This window comes from Euleptes europaea, chromosome 1, assembly GCF_029931775.1.
Source record: "Euleptes europaea isolate rEulEur1 chromosome 1, rEulEur1.hap1, whole genome shotgun sequence".
Lineage (NCBI taxonomy): Eukaryota > Metazoa > Chordata > Lepidosauria > Squamata > Sphaerodactylidae > Euleptes > Euleptes europaea.
This window is the reverse complement of record NC_079312.1, coordinates 114,581,967-114,600,576: the sequence shown is the minus strand read 5'-3', so window position 1 is coordinate 114,600,576 and position 18,610 is coordinate 114,581,967. Positions and strand designations below refer to the sequence as shown.

General features: G+C 44.9%; 1 protein-coding gene across 1 annotated transcript in view; it reads left to right on the top strand.

The window, feature by feature from the left end:
* Positions 1-10,727: 10,727 nt before the first annotated feature.
* The window catches only part of LOC130476142 (transforming growth factor beta receptor type 3-like), a 31,831-nt gene continuing 23,948 nt past the window's right edge, over positions 10,728-18,610 (top strand). Inside the window, exons 1-2 of the mRNA XM_056848019.1 lie at positions 10,728-10,857; positions 16,108-16,280. Coding sequence (XP_056703997.1) covers positions 10,728-10,857; positions 16,108-16,280 — 303 coding nt within the window. The remainder of the gene's footprint in view (positions 10,858-16,107; positions 16,281-18,610) is intronic.

Below are 18,610 nucleotides of genomic sequence, written 5' to 3'. Positions count from 1 at the left end.
GGCTTTTTTCAAATGTTCAACAACATGGGATGTCTTTTCAAGGGGAAAAATGAGGAAAATGCAGTTTTATTGCATTTTTAGAATTATTTTTTTAATGTATTAATTTAGAACAAATCTTTGTTTTAATGTTATTTTTAATCTGGGTGGCTAAATGTTTACAATTGCCTGCCTGACATCTGCTCTTAAAGTGTGTGGGGGGTTACTTGGGGTGGGGGGGCACATGTGTGCAGCGTGTGGTGCATGCAATTCAAGTGGGGATTTTAAAACAAAACTGTAAAAAAAAATCATGCCAAAGGTAAGGCAGAGACTAGCTGGGTAGATGGTTATATTCTAGGCATTAGCATTTCACTATATTCTCTATATATCATATATTATAAATTTGCATGTTAAAGTAAATAGAAGTAACTTTTATCTTATATGGAAAGGGAATTTAACTTTGGAGTACTTGTAAATTTGGTCACTTGTCTTGATTCAGGGTTGCCTGAACACCTTAAGCTTTAGGAGCTGCTTGATTTGTTTTTGTGGGGGGGGGTTGGGGTGGGGGGTAGCCAGCAAGCTTCCATTTTGCCTTCTTTTGGTTAAAAAGGGCATGGTTTATCGAAAGTTTCCTAGAGAGGTTTGAAGCAAAAGCAACTAAACAGCAGCAGCAAAATTGGCTTGAGTTGCGGCTAGGGTTGCCGACCTCCAGGTACTAGCTGGAGATCTCTTGCTGTTACAACTGATCTCCCGCCAATAGAGATCAGTTCACCTGGAGAAGATGGCCGCTTTGGCAATTAGACTCTATAGCATTGAAACCCCTCCCCAGACCCCGCCCTTCTCAGGCTCCACCCCCCAAATCTCCAGGTATTTCCCAACCTGGAGCTGGCAACCCTAGTTGCGGCCCTTGTGGAACTGATAGCCAATTAATATCTCTTCAAACACTGTATCTTCCGTTGTTGGGCTGTCACGTGGAAGTCTACACCATGGATACATTTTGAAGGATGTGTTGTACCCCCCTCCCCCTGGATAATGCTGTACGCTTAGGAGCAGGCAAAAGTTTTCCAGATGGCTCGTGGTTTACATTTGCTTGTTTAACCAACTTCTCCACTTGTTACTTCCAAGAGATCAAAGCTATACTTGTGCTCATTTATTTATTGCCCAGAGGGGACTGTGTGTACGTGTATAACTTATTTTTGTTACATTCCCTTAATTATGGGAATGTGTTTTTCATCGGTTGTATTTTGGGTAGGCTGTTGGATCAAAGTGGAGGGATGGAGCATAGCAAACATTTGATTTCATGTAAGGTTTTCTTTTTTCTTTACGATTACCTAGCCAAATAGCAACACCCTGCACTTGTCAACGAGGTCTGAATTTTAGCTTAGGTGGCTTTGTAATTGTGCGCAAGAGATCTGGGAGCCAAGTATCTCAGCGGTCAGTGTCTCACTTTTCTTCCTGTTCAAGGGATCCAGAAAAGAGTAGATGACTGGTGAAGAGTACAAGGTCTCATATCACTTTCCCAAGCACTTGGATGGGCCCCCAGAGTTGGCAGGATCAGTGAAATACTCATGGCCTGTTTGGGATACATATTGGGAGAAGGACTGAGGCTGGAAATGGGAAGCATCAAGGATATGCGCATTGACCAAATTCTGTTGAAAAATAATGTTTGCTTTAAAAATAATGTTTTAAGGTGACATGTTGATAATTCTCGCTTGCTGTCTGGTTTCTGACTTTGGGTTCAGCACCGACATAATAGTCATTTGGCACAAACGATTAAAAAAATACTTTTAATGTAGTGATGATAGGTTTTCTCTTTCAACCACCTGAATCGTAGGAATGTGTGAGAATGTATAGCCTTGTGAGGGGAAGATAACCTGCTGGGTGGGGAGGGGCATGATATGATACTCAACTTTATTCCCAAGAAGGGTCAGAGTACTATTCCTCTGCAGCCACCATCACGTTTGGCGCATTTCACCCCAAATTACAGAAATGCAATACCCCAGGCATGTATTGAAACCAGTGCACAGCATGTTTAGATGTTGGGAATGTAGGGGGAGAGGCTGTCTTTACTTCAGGAGCAATGTTTCCCATTGTTTCTGAAAATGAATAGTATTATTTTGTACAATTTTATTCCACTCTTTCTCCAGAGAGCTCAGGGTGGCGTACGGCGTCCCCCCCCCCGCCTTCATTTTATTCTCACAACACCCCTGTAAGGTAAATTGGGCTGAGAGAGAGTGACTGGCTCAAGGTCCTGCAGCACGTTTAGTGGCAGAGTTGGGATTTGAACTGGAGTCTTCCAGATCCTAGTCTGACACACTAGTAGCCACCCCACACTGGTTCTTCTTTTTTCCAGCTCAGTACAGTGCGGTTTGGAAGGATTGCCACATCTCTTAAAAACTGTTGGAAAATTGGTCAGGTCTGAAGAGAGGCACTGTGCCCCGTATTCTTCATGAGGTTGGCTTATTTTTATTTTTTTAAAACGATATGTATTTTGTAGTGGCTCGAGTGCTCTCCACTCCCCATAGGCTGTAGTTCTATGTTGGTGCTAAAAACCAAACAAAAATATGATGATATCTGTGCCAAAGTACGTCGTGATTTGTTTGAAAGGTTACAGTGGTGGGAAACTCGATATCCCACACGCATACCCATAACATCTCAAACTAGCTAGGGCCGGTCTCTGTGGTACTTTATTCCCACAGCAAACTGTGTTTGTGTGATGGTTCCCCGTACTCTGTAATATTTAGTAAAGCAAATTATATAGACACACACATCCTTGATCTTGTTGGAGAGTTCCCTCACCAGCACCAGATATCACTGGAAGTGACAAGGAAACTCTCCCTGCAGTTCAAGGATCCAAATGGCAAACCGCGATAGGTGTTACAGTAGGGTGAGGAGAGTTACCGCATTGGAAGCAGCCTTTCCCAGAGACAAGTAGCATGTAAGAGCAGCCTTCAATATGGTGAATAATATGGTTTGTACAAGGAGGGAAATTTTCTCATTTGTCTGGGAAATTTTCTCATTTGTCTGGGTGTATATGATTTCACTTTGATAACTCTCGTTTCCTAGGCTTGGGGTCAGTTTCTATATGTATGTTTGGTGGTTCAGCACATTGATTCCTGCCTTTTTCCACAGGTCGAGAAATGCAAAAACAGGTAGATAACTTCAAGAATCTGTGCTAAACACTCCTGTCTGGACTGGGGGGGGGGAGTAAGCAACTTCATAGGGTCAGTCCAACCACATAGGGCAGTGTTCAGTTTATGCTCACTTCCGTTTATTGTTTGCTAGAGTCCTCCCTCTAGGGTTTCACTATCCTGAATTTCACTGGCCTTATCCCTATTTCATTTCTTGATATATGGTGATCCCCACAATGGGATTTGGCTTTTCTAGGGTTCCCCCCACCAGTATGTAGTCTGAACAGCTTGTTAGAAGTAGATATTTACCTCCAGTCAGTAAGGTTAATTTCAGTGGAACTTTTGGATTTAAAAACACACCTGCAATAGTAATAAAAGGAAGACAACGTTCTTGATTACTTTTGAAAAGCTTTTTTTTTTTACACTGTTTGTAAAACCCTCATAGAAGCTTAAAAATAAAACTTTCTTTCCCTAAATGTCTGTCTTGGCTCTTTGTAAATTTCATTCGCCCTCATCCTTTCCAAGCAGGGCTTCAAAACTGAGCAGTGAAGCACTTTGAACTTGGGATCAAGAACAAAGTGCATGATGGTAGTATCTCAGAAGATGGTTCAAGTGCATGTTAGGTTACCTGACTGTGCCTTGTATTTGTATCCTGTTCCATGATTTACCAGAGGTCCCCAAAGTGGCTTACTATTAAAAATAATACAGTGTGTAACCACTTCTAGGCTGAATTCTAGTGAAGAATGAAAAACTCCTTTCAGATTGGAAAAATATGATGGCTTACTAGAACAAACAGGAATAAAGACATCTGTCACATGCAATGGCTCTTGAACCCTGAAAACTGGAGCCTGTTTCCCCATTTTTTTAGCATGTGAGATGTATACACTAAAATCCTAATGTACGAAGCAGCTTCAAGGGACCTCTCATGATTTAAAGTCGTATCATCATTTGTTGGAGGAGAGTGTTAATGGATACCGTGGACTGCCAAAAAACAAAAATCAGTGGGTTATAGATCAGATCAAGTCTGAACTGACCCTAGAAGCTAAAATGACTTAACTGATGCTGTTGTACTTTGGTCCCATTATGAGAAGACAAGAGTCACTGGAAAAGAAAATCATGCTAGGAAAAGTTGAAAGCAGCAGGAAAAGAGGAAGACCCAACAAGAGAAGGATTGACTCAATAAAGGAAGCCATGGCCCTCAATTTACAAGATCTGAACAAGGCTGTTAAAGATAAGATTTTTTGGAGGAGTTTCATTCATAGGGTCACCATGAGTTGGGAGCAACTTGTCAGCACTTAACTCACACATCATCATTTGGTTGTTTTATTGACTCTTCGTATCTTACCTTCAGTTTTGACTTCTATCATAACTGACAGAATAATGGCAGTTGTTTAGAGACCATGAGAGGGACAGGGGAGAAAGAGGAAGAAACGTCTCTGAAATGCTGCTCAAAAGCTATGCCAGCAGTGAAGTCCCAAATGCACGCACACACCCTGATCTTGCAGTAATTGGTTCTGAGATCCTGCATAATAAAGGTGTTGATGAGTCGACCAAATGTCTCCTGCCTTCTACATGTGCACCTCACCCATGCTTCCATTATCCAACAGCAGTGGGAATGTGGTTGGTGTTCTGGCAACGTGTTATCAGATGTGTAGAGGACAGAATTGTGTGTGTGCGTGTCCCCATTCCAGCAGCTGACAAGCATTGGTGTCCTTGAGCAAGATGTATTTTAAATATTCTGAGTAATGGTTTGATCTACTGTGAATGGGCTTGTAATCCTAGCATGTGTGCAAAATGTTCTTAGGCTTCGCTCTTGCAACTAGCAGCTCTTGTGATCAGGCTTGTAAATTGGCTTTCCTTTGCCAAACTGCTACTATTTAACTCTTCGTGGCAGGAGCGTACTTGGTGGTGTATAACTGACCTTTCCTCACCCACATGCCTGCCACGCATACTTCAATGCCACTAGGCCTCAGTGTTTTCTGCTTGAGTCATTCCACACCCATTCACGGCGGCAAGCTTTGAACACAAAGTCTGAAACCTGGTTATTGTCTGTGCTCTAGAAAGAGCAAACGAATCAGCTATAGTAGTGTCTAGGGCACTGGGCCTTGCGGAGGTGGGCCTGGGCTTCAGATTTCCACTCAGTCATGAAGTTACCTTGGGGAAGTCATCCCTAGCTCACCTGAGTTCGGTATAGTTAGCCTAAAACGCTGCTCCAAGGTCCTTAAAGTAAAGCTGTGAAACCAATGAGCCAGCGTGGTGTAGTGGTTAAGAGCGGTGGTTAGGAGCAGCAGAGTCTAATCTGGAGAACCGGGTTTGATTCCCCACTGCTCCACATGAGGGGCAGACTCTAACCTGGGTTGGTTTCCTCCTCCTACACATGAAGTCAGCTAGGTGACTTTGAGCTAGTCACAGATCTCTTAGAGCTCTCTCAGCCCCACCCACCTCATAGGGTGTCTCCCCAACGTCCTGTGGGGAGGGGAAGGGAAGGTGATTGTAAGCTGGTTTGATTATTCCTTAAGTGATAGAGAAAGTTGGCATATAAAAACCAACTCTTCTTCAGTGTAAAATGTGACAAAACTAGTGATTCCAGTTTTATTGAAGAATTAGCATTGGGGCCACATAATGATGTTGGTAGGAGTTCCCTTATGCTGAGCCTGATACTGCACGCTTCCAGTTCACTTATATCTGCCTTGACTAGCAACAGGTTTCCATGGTCCCTAATCTTTCCCAGCTCTACTGTCAGGTCTTAGTTGGAAATGCCAAATACTACATCTAGGGCCCGCTGTTCCCCAGCCAGGCACTTAGCCCAGAGCTGCAGCCCCTTGGAAAGGCGGTTGAGTGCACATTCATCCCAACTCTTAAGTTTTTGGTCGTTGAAAAGAAATGGCAAAATCCTGGGCAGCGGTGGTGTTCCCATGGGCTGTGTTAAGCATCTTAAGAACATAAAGGTCTGTGCTAGTTCAGGCCTCTGGTCCATCTAGGCCAACGTCCTGTTTCACATGGTGGCCACCAAAGAGAGGCAGAGGCGCTAAGGTCCTCCCCAGATGTTTGCCAGCACTGCTATTCAGAAGTGTGCTGCCCCTGAATAGGGAGGTTCCTTGATTGTGATCTGGCCCTTGTTAGAGATAAGATACTAAGGAGCATTGTCATGTCTCAACGGCATTAGGTGGCCCCCACTTTTGTACTCCTTATAAGTAATTCAAGTTGTCCCATTTTCAAATCTGTGTCTTTAAACCAGTGGTTCCCAACCTTTTTTTGATCAGGGATCACTAGGACTTTTTTGTTCGGTGCAGGGACCCCAAGGTTCAAAATAAAAATTCTGAGAATTTGAAAATAAACTTTAATAATAACTGTTAGTTAAACATTAAATTTAGAATAATGTTTGAATATATATTTTTATAATAGAGAACTTTTAATTGAAAATATTAATTTATTATGGGTTTATAATTTTGTTTCGCGGACCTTAATTTAGTTCTCGCGGACCCCTGGGGATCCACGGACCCCCGGTTGGGAACCAGTACTTTAAACATATATCCAAACTCAACTCGGCCCATCATGTGGCAAAGTGGAAAAAATGCCGTAAAGAGTTGCACTCCAGAGAATCCCCTCACATGACACAAGTCCCCTATTGACTTAATAGTGTTTTTGGCATGCTAGTTCACATTAAACAATAATACACTGCACTACAACATCAGGTTACCTATATGTTTCTTCTGTTCACCCCACCACTAATACATTGCCCAGAGATTTACCTAGGCTCAACATGAATGGAATTAATAATTTCCCCTCCCCCTTTGATCAACCCCCTCCTAAAGAAGAAGATAGGGTTGTGCATTCGGTAAAATTCAAACCGGAAAAATACCAGAAAAGCCATTTTGGTAAATTTCGGGTTTGGGTTTACCGAGTCCGCAAAACCCGAAAAGCCGGATAAATATCTGGCTTTTTCAGGAACTGCTTTCCGTGGCTCCTCGGGGGTATTCTTGGAGATAGAGCCCCCAAATTTTCAGCATGGCTCCAAGGGACTCTTCTTGCAAGAACCCCCAGGTTTGGTGAAGATTGGGTCAGGGGGTCCAGAGTTATGGGGTCTGGAAGGGGTCGCCCCCATCCTCCTCCATAAAAAATAAATAGTAAAGTGGCTGCATTCCAGTTCTTTAGTGTGATCTTTGCTATGTATCTCAATGGAGGAGCCAGGCTTTAAACGGTGGGAAAGTTTGCCCAGCTCTTCCGTAGAGATGAAATGTATCTCTTTGCTATTTATTTTCTATGGAGGAGGATGGGGCGATCCCTTCCAGACCCCATAACTCTGAACCCCCTGACTCAATCTTCACAAACTTGGGGGTTCTTGCAAGGAGAGTCCCTTGGAGCCACGCTGAAAATTTGGGGTAGTGCCTGCAAGAATGCCCCCCCCCCCACAGGAGCTGCTGAAAGCCCCATAGGCTTTATTGGACCTGAATTTTTTGGGAAACCTGGGAAAAAACGAATTCCCATATTTACCGGTATGGGAATTTGGCTTGTTTTGGGTTTACCGAGAAAATCAGGACCAATAAACTTGAACCCGAATTTTACCAGATTTTTTTTTTTTTTGCACAGCCCTAGAAGAGCTGGTTTTTATACCCTGCTGTTCTCTACCAAAAGGAGTCTCAAAGCGGCCTTCCTTCCCTTCCCCACAACAGGCACCTTGTGAGGTAGGTGAGGCTGAGAGAGTTCTGAGAGAACTGTGACCCGCCCAAGGTCACTCAGCAGGCTTCATGTGGAGGAGTAGGGAAACAAACCCGGTTCTCCAGATTAGAGGCCACCACTCTTAACCACGACACCAAGCTGGCTCTCCACGATGAATGATCTGTATATCACAAGCTGAGTTGTCTGTCAGTGTCTAGCCCTTACCTATCCTTGTGCCAAAAAGTGTCTTTGGCATGTGTGGAGAGAGGATGGCAGCAGATTTTCCAGGAAAGGGAGGGGCAGTTGCAGCAGCTGTGAACTTCTGGGGAAAAAGCAAGGCTGGGTCATCTGCGAGAGGATTACCTTACTGGGACAGATGAATCTCCGCATGCTTTCCAGAAAATAGTCACAAAATATTTCATTTCCAGTTATGGTAAGCTTCCCCCCCTCAAAAAAACCCTTCTTTGCTTTTAGCACATATTTATCCCACCCTTCTTCCAAGAAGCTCAGGGAGGTGTACATGATACTCCCATCCGCCCACCCCATTTTATCTTCATAACAACCTTGGGAAGGTGGCAGTTTGGTCCAAGGTCACCCAGCAAGCTTCATGGCTTGAGTGGAGATTTGAACTCAGGTCTCCAAGATCCTAGTACAACACTGTGCAATGCCACACTGATTCAAGGCAAGCATAGGGAATTTAAAATGCACTGCCTAGGTTCTTGAATAATGCAAGTTAATTTTAGCTTATTGAAGCAGCAATTCTTGTCAAATTCTTCTTGCCTATCTCTGAGCGGGCACTGTGGTTTCTCTAGAAACCAGAGGCAAGAGTAATTATAAGCTGGGGGAGGGAATCGCTTGTGCATACCTGAGAGTTGCAGGGCACTGTGAGGTCCCCACTTAGAGTAAAACAAAACACAAACACAGTGTATATGCCCCTTTACAAGCTGACAGATTTGTTATGGCATGAACTTCCGTGGATTAGAACACACTACATCAGATGCATGAAGCCACTTGGCAGTTATGCACAGGCATGAAGAAACTGTCAGCAGTGGGGGTGAAAGGCCATGAAATGCAAGGCGCGTAAGGTCAGCACGATGACAACTTCATAACAGTATTAACTGGTGATAATGCAGCCATCTGGAATCACCGTGTGTTCTCACCTAGAAAATGTTTGAGAAGGACTATCGTTCTGCTTTTGGGAGCCTAATAATGTGTTATGTCCACTCCGGCTGTCAGGTACCAAACTTCTTTTCAAATCAAACAATATCATCCAGTGAGCAAGGAATGGATGCTACCTAGTTTTCAGCAATGGGGCAAATTATGTTCTTTGGCTTGCCACTGATTTTCTTTGTGGTCATGGAACAGTCCCTTTGACTCCGTGCTTTATCTGCATGCCCTAGGAAAGATGAATGTGGTATAAAAGGGCATTCCCCACCCCCACAGGCCTCTTTGCTGCCACTTTAAAAATCCTTGAGTCTTTCCTCACACACACACCCCGCTTTGTCCCCTGACTAATGATCCATGAAAGCCAGTCCAGCCACCTGGCATTTCTCTTTCCGAGCCCTACTTCATGGGGGTGGCAGCAGGTCACGCTGACCCAGAGTGCAGCAAAGCACGGGGCTCAACATTACCTGCCAGTGCCTCTCGGGAAGTCTCCTCCTTTGCCTGCGTTAATCACAAATCCGCCCATCTCCTAGGAGACCCACGTTTCTTATTCTGTGGGATATCGTCAAGGTGAAAACCCTCGTCTGGTAGATCAGGAGCTAAGCTAGTTTGGGGGAATCTTCTTCCGGCCTCCGAGCGCTGAAGGGGCTGCTAGTGGTGGTGAGGGCCTTGGATTTCTGGAGGGAGGAGAGAACCCTGAGGGACTTCTGCTGCTTTGGCAAATGGCATAACACCTTAGAAATAATAAACAGCTGTCACCTAATCCATGCACCCTCTACATCCTGCTCATCTCACTTGTAACTTGAATCTCCCACGGGCCTAAGGTTATTTATAACCTTCCATTGACCTCTATAATCTCGATTATTATACTTTAAACCTTACCAGCCTGGAGATAAGAGGCATTGAATTTTCCGCAATTTGTGATCCACTGGCACGGTGGGAGACCCACTCCCTAGCCTTCCTATCAGGTAGCCATTTCCGCAGTTTCCTCTTTTTTTCCCTCCTACGTTGCAGCTGGATCAAACGGTAGTGAGGCAGCTCCCCTGGCCAAGGTAAGTGTTTTCCTGGCAGCCTCCCCAAAATGTGGGGCTTGTAGACCGAGTGTGCCCTGCTTGCCCAGGATGGGTGGGGCTAGGAATGCTACTCTCGGCCGTCTAATTCTGGAACCATAAATCCTGCTCTTCAAGACCAGAAAATAGCTTTGGATGTCAGACCTGAAAGGTGGAAGAAGGAAATGACGTAGCAAATACTGGTGGTAAGGAGTACATTTAAAGGGGTTGATTTGTTTGAAATAGGCTTAAACTGGGAGAATAGAAACTATCTGCTTTTGGAAAATGTGCCACTTGGTGGTAGTAAATCAGGAGGGGCTGATCTGAAGTTATGATGTGGGGCAACTAAATGCCCCACTGCATCCCAAAAACAGCAGGGAAACCTGCTTTTACCCAGTGGGTGTGGTGGGATGGTTAAAGGGACTGTGGAAAGCAATGATTGTGGATTTAAGGGATTTTGAGTGTGTACTTTTAGGCTCTGTGTGTGTAGAGTAGGCTGTGAGTGAAATTCTTGGGCTTTTATTCCCAAATCTGGAAAAGGCAATTTGAGTCAGTTGGGTTCAGACCAAATAGGGATACTTCTAATCCAAGGCTCATGGCTTTAAGTTCTCTGTTTTTCTATTGTTGCACTTGGGAAAACTGTGGCAGAAAGCAAGTGTTTCCAAGGAGCTGCGACACTCTGCAACAGTCTTTCTTTCATTCTTTCACCCTGTCACCCCACGTCCTTCCCCCCCCTCACCCCATTCCCATGGTGGACCTAGAGAAGACCTGCAGTTTTACATTGGAATTGGAAACCATGCACGCTGCCTGCCTGCAGATCAGTCGCCTATGGAGACAGTACCTGCTGCTGCTTGGCCTCTGGGGGTGCCCTGGAACAGGTAATGTCTGAATTGCTGCAGATAGTTTCAGGTGGGTAGCCCTGAACTGCTGAAGAGTGACTGCTCCAGGCTATTGATCTAGTGCGAGGGATCCGACAGAACTCATGGAAGGGTGCTGTCTGGGGAGGGTGGGGAGAAGAACAGCCTCTGTCCTGGTTTGACATCCCATGTGAATTATTTTCCAGAACCACCTGTATCTCTTGACGTGCTCACTGGTTCAAAACACAGAGTGACACTTGGCTGTAAACAATTAAACGGATCATGTACTAGGAGTGCCAGCCGAAGCTATAAAAACTTTTTGCTTTTTTTAAAAAAGTGTGTGTGTGACAGACGGTCCTGTGTAGTTTATAGATGATGCAAAGTCTATAGTGAAGGAAATAAGGAAGTAATTGCAACAACAAATACTTTTCAACTTGGAATGTATCCAAGAGCAGGCTTTTGCCAACTATCTCCTTTCCTGAAATGATGCCCCCTAAACCGATTTTCTTGCCACACAGAACAATGTGTGTGTGTGAAGTTGTCAGAAGGTTAAAATGCTTTTTAACAGGGGTTTGGGGGGGAGTTTCTCTATTCCACTGAACACTGGTGATATTTTTGACTTTCAAGACTGGGATGCCTTTCTTTTATTGAACAGCTAGATTCGAGTCCAATACCACCTTAGAGACAAACAAAGTTTTCAGGGTATGAGCTTTTCAAAGTCAAAGGGAGTTGAAAGCTCATACCTTGAAAAAATCTCTAAAGTGCTACTGGATTCACATCTAGTGGTTCTACTGCAGACTAACACAGCTACCCAGAGTGGTGTAGCGGTTAAGAGCGGTGGTTTGGAGCAGTGGATTCTGATGTGGAGAACCAGGTTTGATTCTCCACTCCTACACATGAGTGGCTGAGGCTAATCTGGTGAAATAGATTTGTTTCCCCACTCCTACACACGAAGCCAGCTGGGTGACCTTGGGCTAGTCACACTCAGCCCCACCCACCTCACAGGGTGTCTGTTGTGGGGAGGGGAAGGGAAGGTGATTGTAAGCCAGTTTGATTCTTCCTTAAGCAGTAGAGAAAGTCAGCATATAAAAACCAACTCCTCCTTTTTCTTTTTCTCCTCCTCCTCAGTTTTGCTTGAGTCACATTAACAATGGGCAAAACGGGACTATGCAAAAACCATTCCTTATTTTTATATGTTCCCTAGTAGTATACTTTTAACCAATTCTGTACTAAATGCTTGCGGTTACTCTAAGGTGCTTTCTGCAAATGCCGAATAATGCATTTTCAACCCACTTTCAATGCACTTTGTAGTTGGATTTTACTGCATGAAATGGCAAAATCCACTTGCAAATGATCATTAAAGTGCATTGAAAGTGGATTGAAAGTGCATTAGTCAGTATGTGTGAAAATGCCCTAAGATGGAAGAAAAGTTAGCCCATGGGGGCACTGTAATGCTGGAGACCCTTAAATAACTTCTGAACTCATTGTCCACATATGGCGGTTCACTTCTGTGAAGAGAATGGCTTTGGGCTCCAAGGTTGCCTTTCAGAAGTTCCAGTTCCAGATATGAGTGAGGAAGAAAAGGTTGCGATACATTCCTGCTATTACTTTACATGTTCAAAAACTGAGCAAGTCCCTTCTTTAAGGGTTAATGCTGCCAACCTCCTAGTGGTGGCCTGGAGATCTCCCAGAATTACAACCGATCTCCAGTTCCCCTAGAGAAAATGGCTGCTTTCAAGGGTTTACTGTATGGCATTATCGCTTTACTCTGCTCTGGTTAGACCTCAACTAGAGTATTGTGTTCAGTTTTGGGCACCACAATTTCAGAAAGATGTAGACAAGCTGGAACGTGTTCAGAGATGGGCAACAAAGATGGTGAGGGGTATGGAGACCAAGTCCTGAGAGGAAAGGTTGAAGGAGCTGGGTATGTTTAGCCTGAAGAGAAGACTGAGAGGGGACATGATAACCATCTTCAAGTACTTGAAGGGTTGTCATATAGAGGAGGGTGCCGAATTGTTTTCTGTTGCCCCAGAAGGTTGGACCAGAACCAATGGGTTGAAGTTAAATCAAAAGAGTTTCCATCTAGACATTAGGAAGAAATTTCTAACAGTTAGAGCGGTCCCTCAGTGGAACAGGCTTCCTCGGGAGGTGGTAAGTGCTCCTTACCTGGAGGTTTTTAAGCAGAGGCGAGATGGCCATCTGTCAGCAATGCTGATTCTATGAACTTAGGCAGTTCATGAGAGGGAGGGCATCTTGGCCATCTTCTGGGCATGGAGTAGGGGTCACTGTTGTGAAATTCCTGCATTGTGCAGGGGGTTGGACTAGATGACTCTGGTGATCCCTTCCAACTCTATGATTCTATACCCTGCTGAGGTCCCTCCTCTTCTGGAATCCTGGCTCCACCCCCAAATCACTAGGAATTTGCCAACCCAGAATTGGGTTCTAGAAGCCTACTTCAGTGACCAGTAGAGCATTCTATTCCTTTGCCATGGATACTAATAAGGCCAAGGCACATTGGCTTAGATCCTATCTAGCACTCACACAGAGCATTTCTTGTGTAAGCAAATTGTCCTGCCTCCCCCCTCCCACTGCAGGAGCAAAGATCACATTTTTAATGCTCCTCTGCAGCTATTCCAAAAGAACACAAACTGTGCTTGATTCCTGTGCAAAGACATCCAGCAAAAGCCTGGTCTTGGATACATTCCAGGTTACAAATTATTTGTTGTGATTATTACCTTATCTATCGACTTGGTTATCATCTATAATCTGCACAGAACAGCCTCTATCAAACTGTGTTTGGTAAAACCTCACTGTTCCTATGAGCAAAAAATACAAATGTAAACACAAGAAGGAAGGTGCTAGAAAAAAACTGGGGAAAGAAAGACGCCACACTAATGTACTAAAATCAGGAAAGTATTTGGTATTCTTATGCCCTCTTCAGTTCACACTACAAACCGTGCTAGGAACAATGACTGTCAAACTGCACTGAAATAGGAAAATTAAGTTGAGGTTCTTGTTACCTTTCTTAAAGTCAGAACTTCAAGTGGGAACTCGCAAGGACTTGCAGGAGGCATTCCTCCCCACCACACACACATACTATTTCCTCTTTCCACTGAGGACATCCATTTGTTAAAGCTACAGGTGCTCCTTTTATAATTTTTTGGGTTTTTTAACCCCACATTTTTTTTAAAGATTTCAGATTTTTCTGCAAACTTGGGGGTCATAGTTCAGTTTTGTAGAAAGATCTGTCTTTCCTGTTCACAGCTCTAATCACTGGATTTAAGTATCTTCAGATTTGGCTGGCTCCGTTATTAGAATATAGAAGCGGGGACCAGCAAGAAACCCATGGAGAGGTTGCATCCCTCCCCAGTGCAGCCCCCAGGGTCCACCACTCTCACTAACAACTGCCTGAAATGTTAAAGCTACAGGCGCTCCTTATATAATTTCCGGGTTTTTTAAACCTCCCAATTTATTTATTTTTTTAAGAATTCACATTTTCAGCAAACCTTTTTAGGTTTGTAGAAAGATTTGTCTTGCCCATTCACAGCTCCAGTCACTGGATTTAAGTATTCTCAGATTTGGTGGACTCCGCTATTAGTATATAGATGATGATGATGATACTATGTAGCAAGATGTTTTCTTCCCACTCTGCTTGTGATAGGTATGCCCCCAAAAATATTTTCCCCACATTTACAGACAATCCCTTATAGTTAACAGCATTAAGGAACTAATAATTTGAGGGCTTGTCCTGGGGTTGCCAACCTCCAGGTATGACCTGGAGATCTCCCCCAATTACAGCTCATCCCCAGGCTACAGAGATCAGATCCCCTGAAGAAAATGGCTGTTTGGAGGGTGGACTCTAAGGCATTATACCCTGCTAAGATTCCTCCCCAGGCCCCAAATTTCCAGGAATTTCCCAACCCACAGCAGGCAATCCTACCCTAAGGGCATATGACCTTAATTCTAGAACAAGGTTTAAAGACTGCAGTACAAGATGTTTTAACTGCTCTTTTGATACTCCTTGTCAGTGGATCAAAAATATTACATGGTGTCAGAAGCAGATAATGGGGAGTGTGTGTGTGTGCTGTCAATGCACCAATGTGGGGACTGTATCACTCCAGTCTTGGCTTATCTATCCTGGCTTCCAGTCTGTTTCTGGGTACAGTTCAAGGTGCTGATATTGACCTTTAAAGCCCTATATTGTTTGAGAGCAGATTACCTGAAGGACCCCCCTACTCTCTTATGAACCTACCCAACCACTGTAGTCATCTTCCGAGGTCTGGCTTTGAGTGCCAAGCCTTCTGAGATTAGGTGGGTGGCAACCTGGGAAGAGGGTCCTTCTCAGTCATGGCCCCAAAACTCTGGAGCTCTCTCCCAGGCCCAGGGAGACTCATCTGTAGGGTTGCCAGCTCCAGGTTGGGAAATACCTGGAGATTTTTGGGGCGAAGCCTGAGGAGGGCAGGGTTTGGGGAGGGGAGGGTCTTCAATGCCATAGAGTCCAATTGCCAAAGTGGCTGTTTTCTCCAGGGGAACTGATCTCTATCAGCTGGAGATCAGTTGAAATAGTGGGAGATCTCCAGCTAGTATCTGGAGGTTACCACCTCAAAAATAAGAACCTAGGTTGTTAGAATGATAGTGTTTTAGCAAAAACAACCTATTATAGTGTAAATCAACTCATCTGCCCCCTTCTGTAAATCAACCCAACTCATCTGCCCCCTTCTGTTGCCATCTTCTGCCAGCAGGTAAAGACCATTTTTGTTTCATTAGGTGTTCCCTCAATAATTTTTTGTTCCTGGCCAATGTTTTAATTGTTGTTTTTATGTTTCTGTGTGTGTATTTAAGCTCTGGTTTTAATTGTTTTAATTATGTATTTTTGAGGATTTCAGTGGTTTTAAAGATATTAATTTATTATGTATATTTTTTAATTTTTTAGTCATCTTGGTGGCTCTTACAAGCCAGAAAGGCAGGGCATGATTTATATATATATGAAAATATATATTCATATATTGTGACCTTGTTCTGTTGTCCCAACTGGACTTCTTCCCTTATCATTTGCACTTTGCTTTTCTTGCCCACTTCCACCTATCCCAAATATTTTACATGCATTGGAAATCAGCATCTTGCAAGCAAAATGCATTAAGCAAAGGAGTAAACTCTGAGTTTGCAGTCTTGACTACTTTGGCATGGACCCTATATTGGGAAAGGCATTGATGCAGCTTTGGAAAACACTGAAGTCTTTTGTGATCCAATTCTGCTCTTGTTTCCCTTCAGCTTCTTGGCATCACCCTAGTTGTCTCCCCTTGTCTGCATCCACACCCCACCCTGTGTTGGGCTTCTGGGAATTACCACGAAGGGGCATAGGCTGTACCAGCCAGGAGCACTCTACCACAGGGCAGGAAGTGCACGTCATAAGCCTACGTGGGGGAGTACCAGCAAATACCCAGGTAGGGAGGCTGCTTTTTTGATGCGCTGGTCCATAGCCCTATGTTTGTGTAATGCATAGCCCTCCCATGCTTGGCTGTATGAGACAGCTGCTCGCTAGAGCCTTGCTGAAGGCCCAAGGTACACCAAGCAAATGCCATCTTAGTTTGGGGTTAGACATCCCAGACATTACGGTCAGACTCTTCTGTGCCAGGACTGCAGTAATGCTGGCCTTGCATTCCACTTTGATAGCCCAGGGTCTGGGAGAAATCTCCCTCTAAATCATGGAAGGTTATATTAGCCAAATTAAGAAAAGCATCCTGGATATGCCTCCATATTACCCAAAGCTCTCAATACCCAGGAAGCATTGTTTACTAGCTCATTTTGCTGCCGCCCCTAGATCAGTGCCCCTTTTTCTGGTGTTCGTCTGTAATCCCCTTCCACCATCAATAGAGGAAGGGGTACCACCTTAGCAAGGGACCCTCTGCTTGAGCCTATGAATGGTTTTGGTTGGTGCAACCTGGTGAGGTGGACAAGGTGCTTTGAAATGTGCAGCCCACCACATCCAGTCTTGCCCCTTGCCCCTCATGGCTAATAATACCATGCCAGACTGTGTGGGTTGACTGGGTTCAAGAGGTAATGACTCCCTTCTTCAGAGAGGCATTTATTCCAGTGGCTTTGAAAGGCAGTTGTGAGACTCCCTCCTGAAGAAGGCATCCCTGAACCCAAATGACTTAAGCAACTTCTGAACAGTGGCTAATATTCCATTCTTGGGCAAGGTCCTTAAGTGGGTGGCGGCTACATAGCTTCAGGAAGTCTTCAAGAAGCTGGATTTATCTAGATCCATTTTGATCTGTATTCAGGCCTAGCTTTGGGACAAAAATGGTCTTGGTCGCCCTGATTGATCTTTGCCAGGAGAGTGAGAGGGGGAGGAGGACGTCCCAGTTGATTCTTCTGGACCTCTCAGGGGCCTTCGGTATAGGGTTGCCAACCTCCAGGTACTACCTGGAGACCTCCTGCTGTTACAACTGATCTCCAGCCGATAGAGATCAGTTCACCTGGAGAAAATAGCCGCTTTGGCAATTGGACTCTATAGCATTGAAGTTCCTCCCCTCCTCAGGCTCCACCCCAAAAACCTCCCACCGGTGGCAAAGAGGGACCTGGCAACCCTACTTTGGTATCAGCCATTGTATCATGCTGGAGAGGCTGGCTGGGCTGGGAGTAGGGGGCATAATGCGTCGGTGGTTCAGTTCTTACTTGACCAAAGGATTCCAGAAGGTGGTGCCGGGGGTCTAGGGTTGCCAACCTCCGGGGGGTGGCTGGAGATCTCCCGCTATTACAACTGATCTCCAGGAGACAGAGATCAATTCAGCTGGAGAAAATGACTGCTTTGGTAATTGGACTCTATGGCATTGAAGTCCCCTCTCCAATCCCTGCCCTCCTCCAGCTCCGCCCCAAAATCTCCAGGTATTTCCCAACCTGGATCTGGCAACCCTATGGGAGACTGATGCTCATCCCCATGGCATTTATACTGTGGGGTCCCACAGGTTCCATCTTATCCCCTATGCTATTCAACATGTACATGAAACTCCTAAGAAAGGTCATCCTGAGATTTGGAGTGAGGTGCCACCAATATGCGGATGGCACCCAGCTCTATTTTTCCTTAACAGCTAAGCCTGGTGGGCCTGTGAAAGTCCTGATTAGATACCTGGAATAGTAGGGTTGCCAGGTCCCTCTTCACCACCGGCAGGAAGTTTTTAGGGTGGAACCTGAGGAGGGCGGGGTTTGGGGAGGGACTTCAGTGCCATAGAGTCCAAATTGCCAAAGCAGCCATTTTCTCCAGGTGAACTGATCTCTATCAGCTGGAGATCAGTTGTAATAGCTGGAGATCTCCAGCTACTACTGGAGGTTGGCAACCCTATGGAGAAGGTAAAGGCATGGCCGAGGGTCAATAAACTGAAACTCAAGCCAGTCAAGACTGAGGTGCCGTTAGTCAATGGAGAAGATGCTTGGGGATTGCAGAGCCAACCCATCCTGGAAGGGGTTGCACTCCTTCTAAAGGAACAAGTTCAAAGCTTGGGGATGCTACTAGATCCTGGCCTGCAGTTGAAGGCTCAGGTCTTCTCCATGGCACCCAGGGCCTTTCATCAGCTCTGGCTGGTTCACCAGCTATGGCTGTTCCTCGGAAAGTATGATCTGACCACAGTGATCTATGCTCTGATCCCATCCAAGTTAAGGTACTGTAACGTGGCCTACCCTGGGCAGCCTTTGAAAATGTTTTGGATACTTCATTTGGTCCAAAATGCTGTGGCTAGATTACTGTCACAGGCTGGATTTTATCACACCTTTGCTG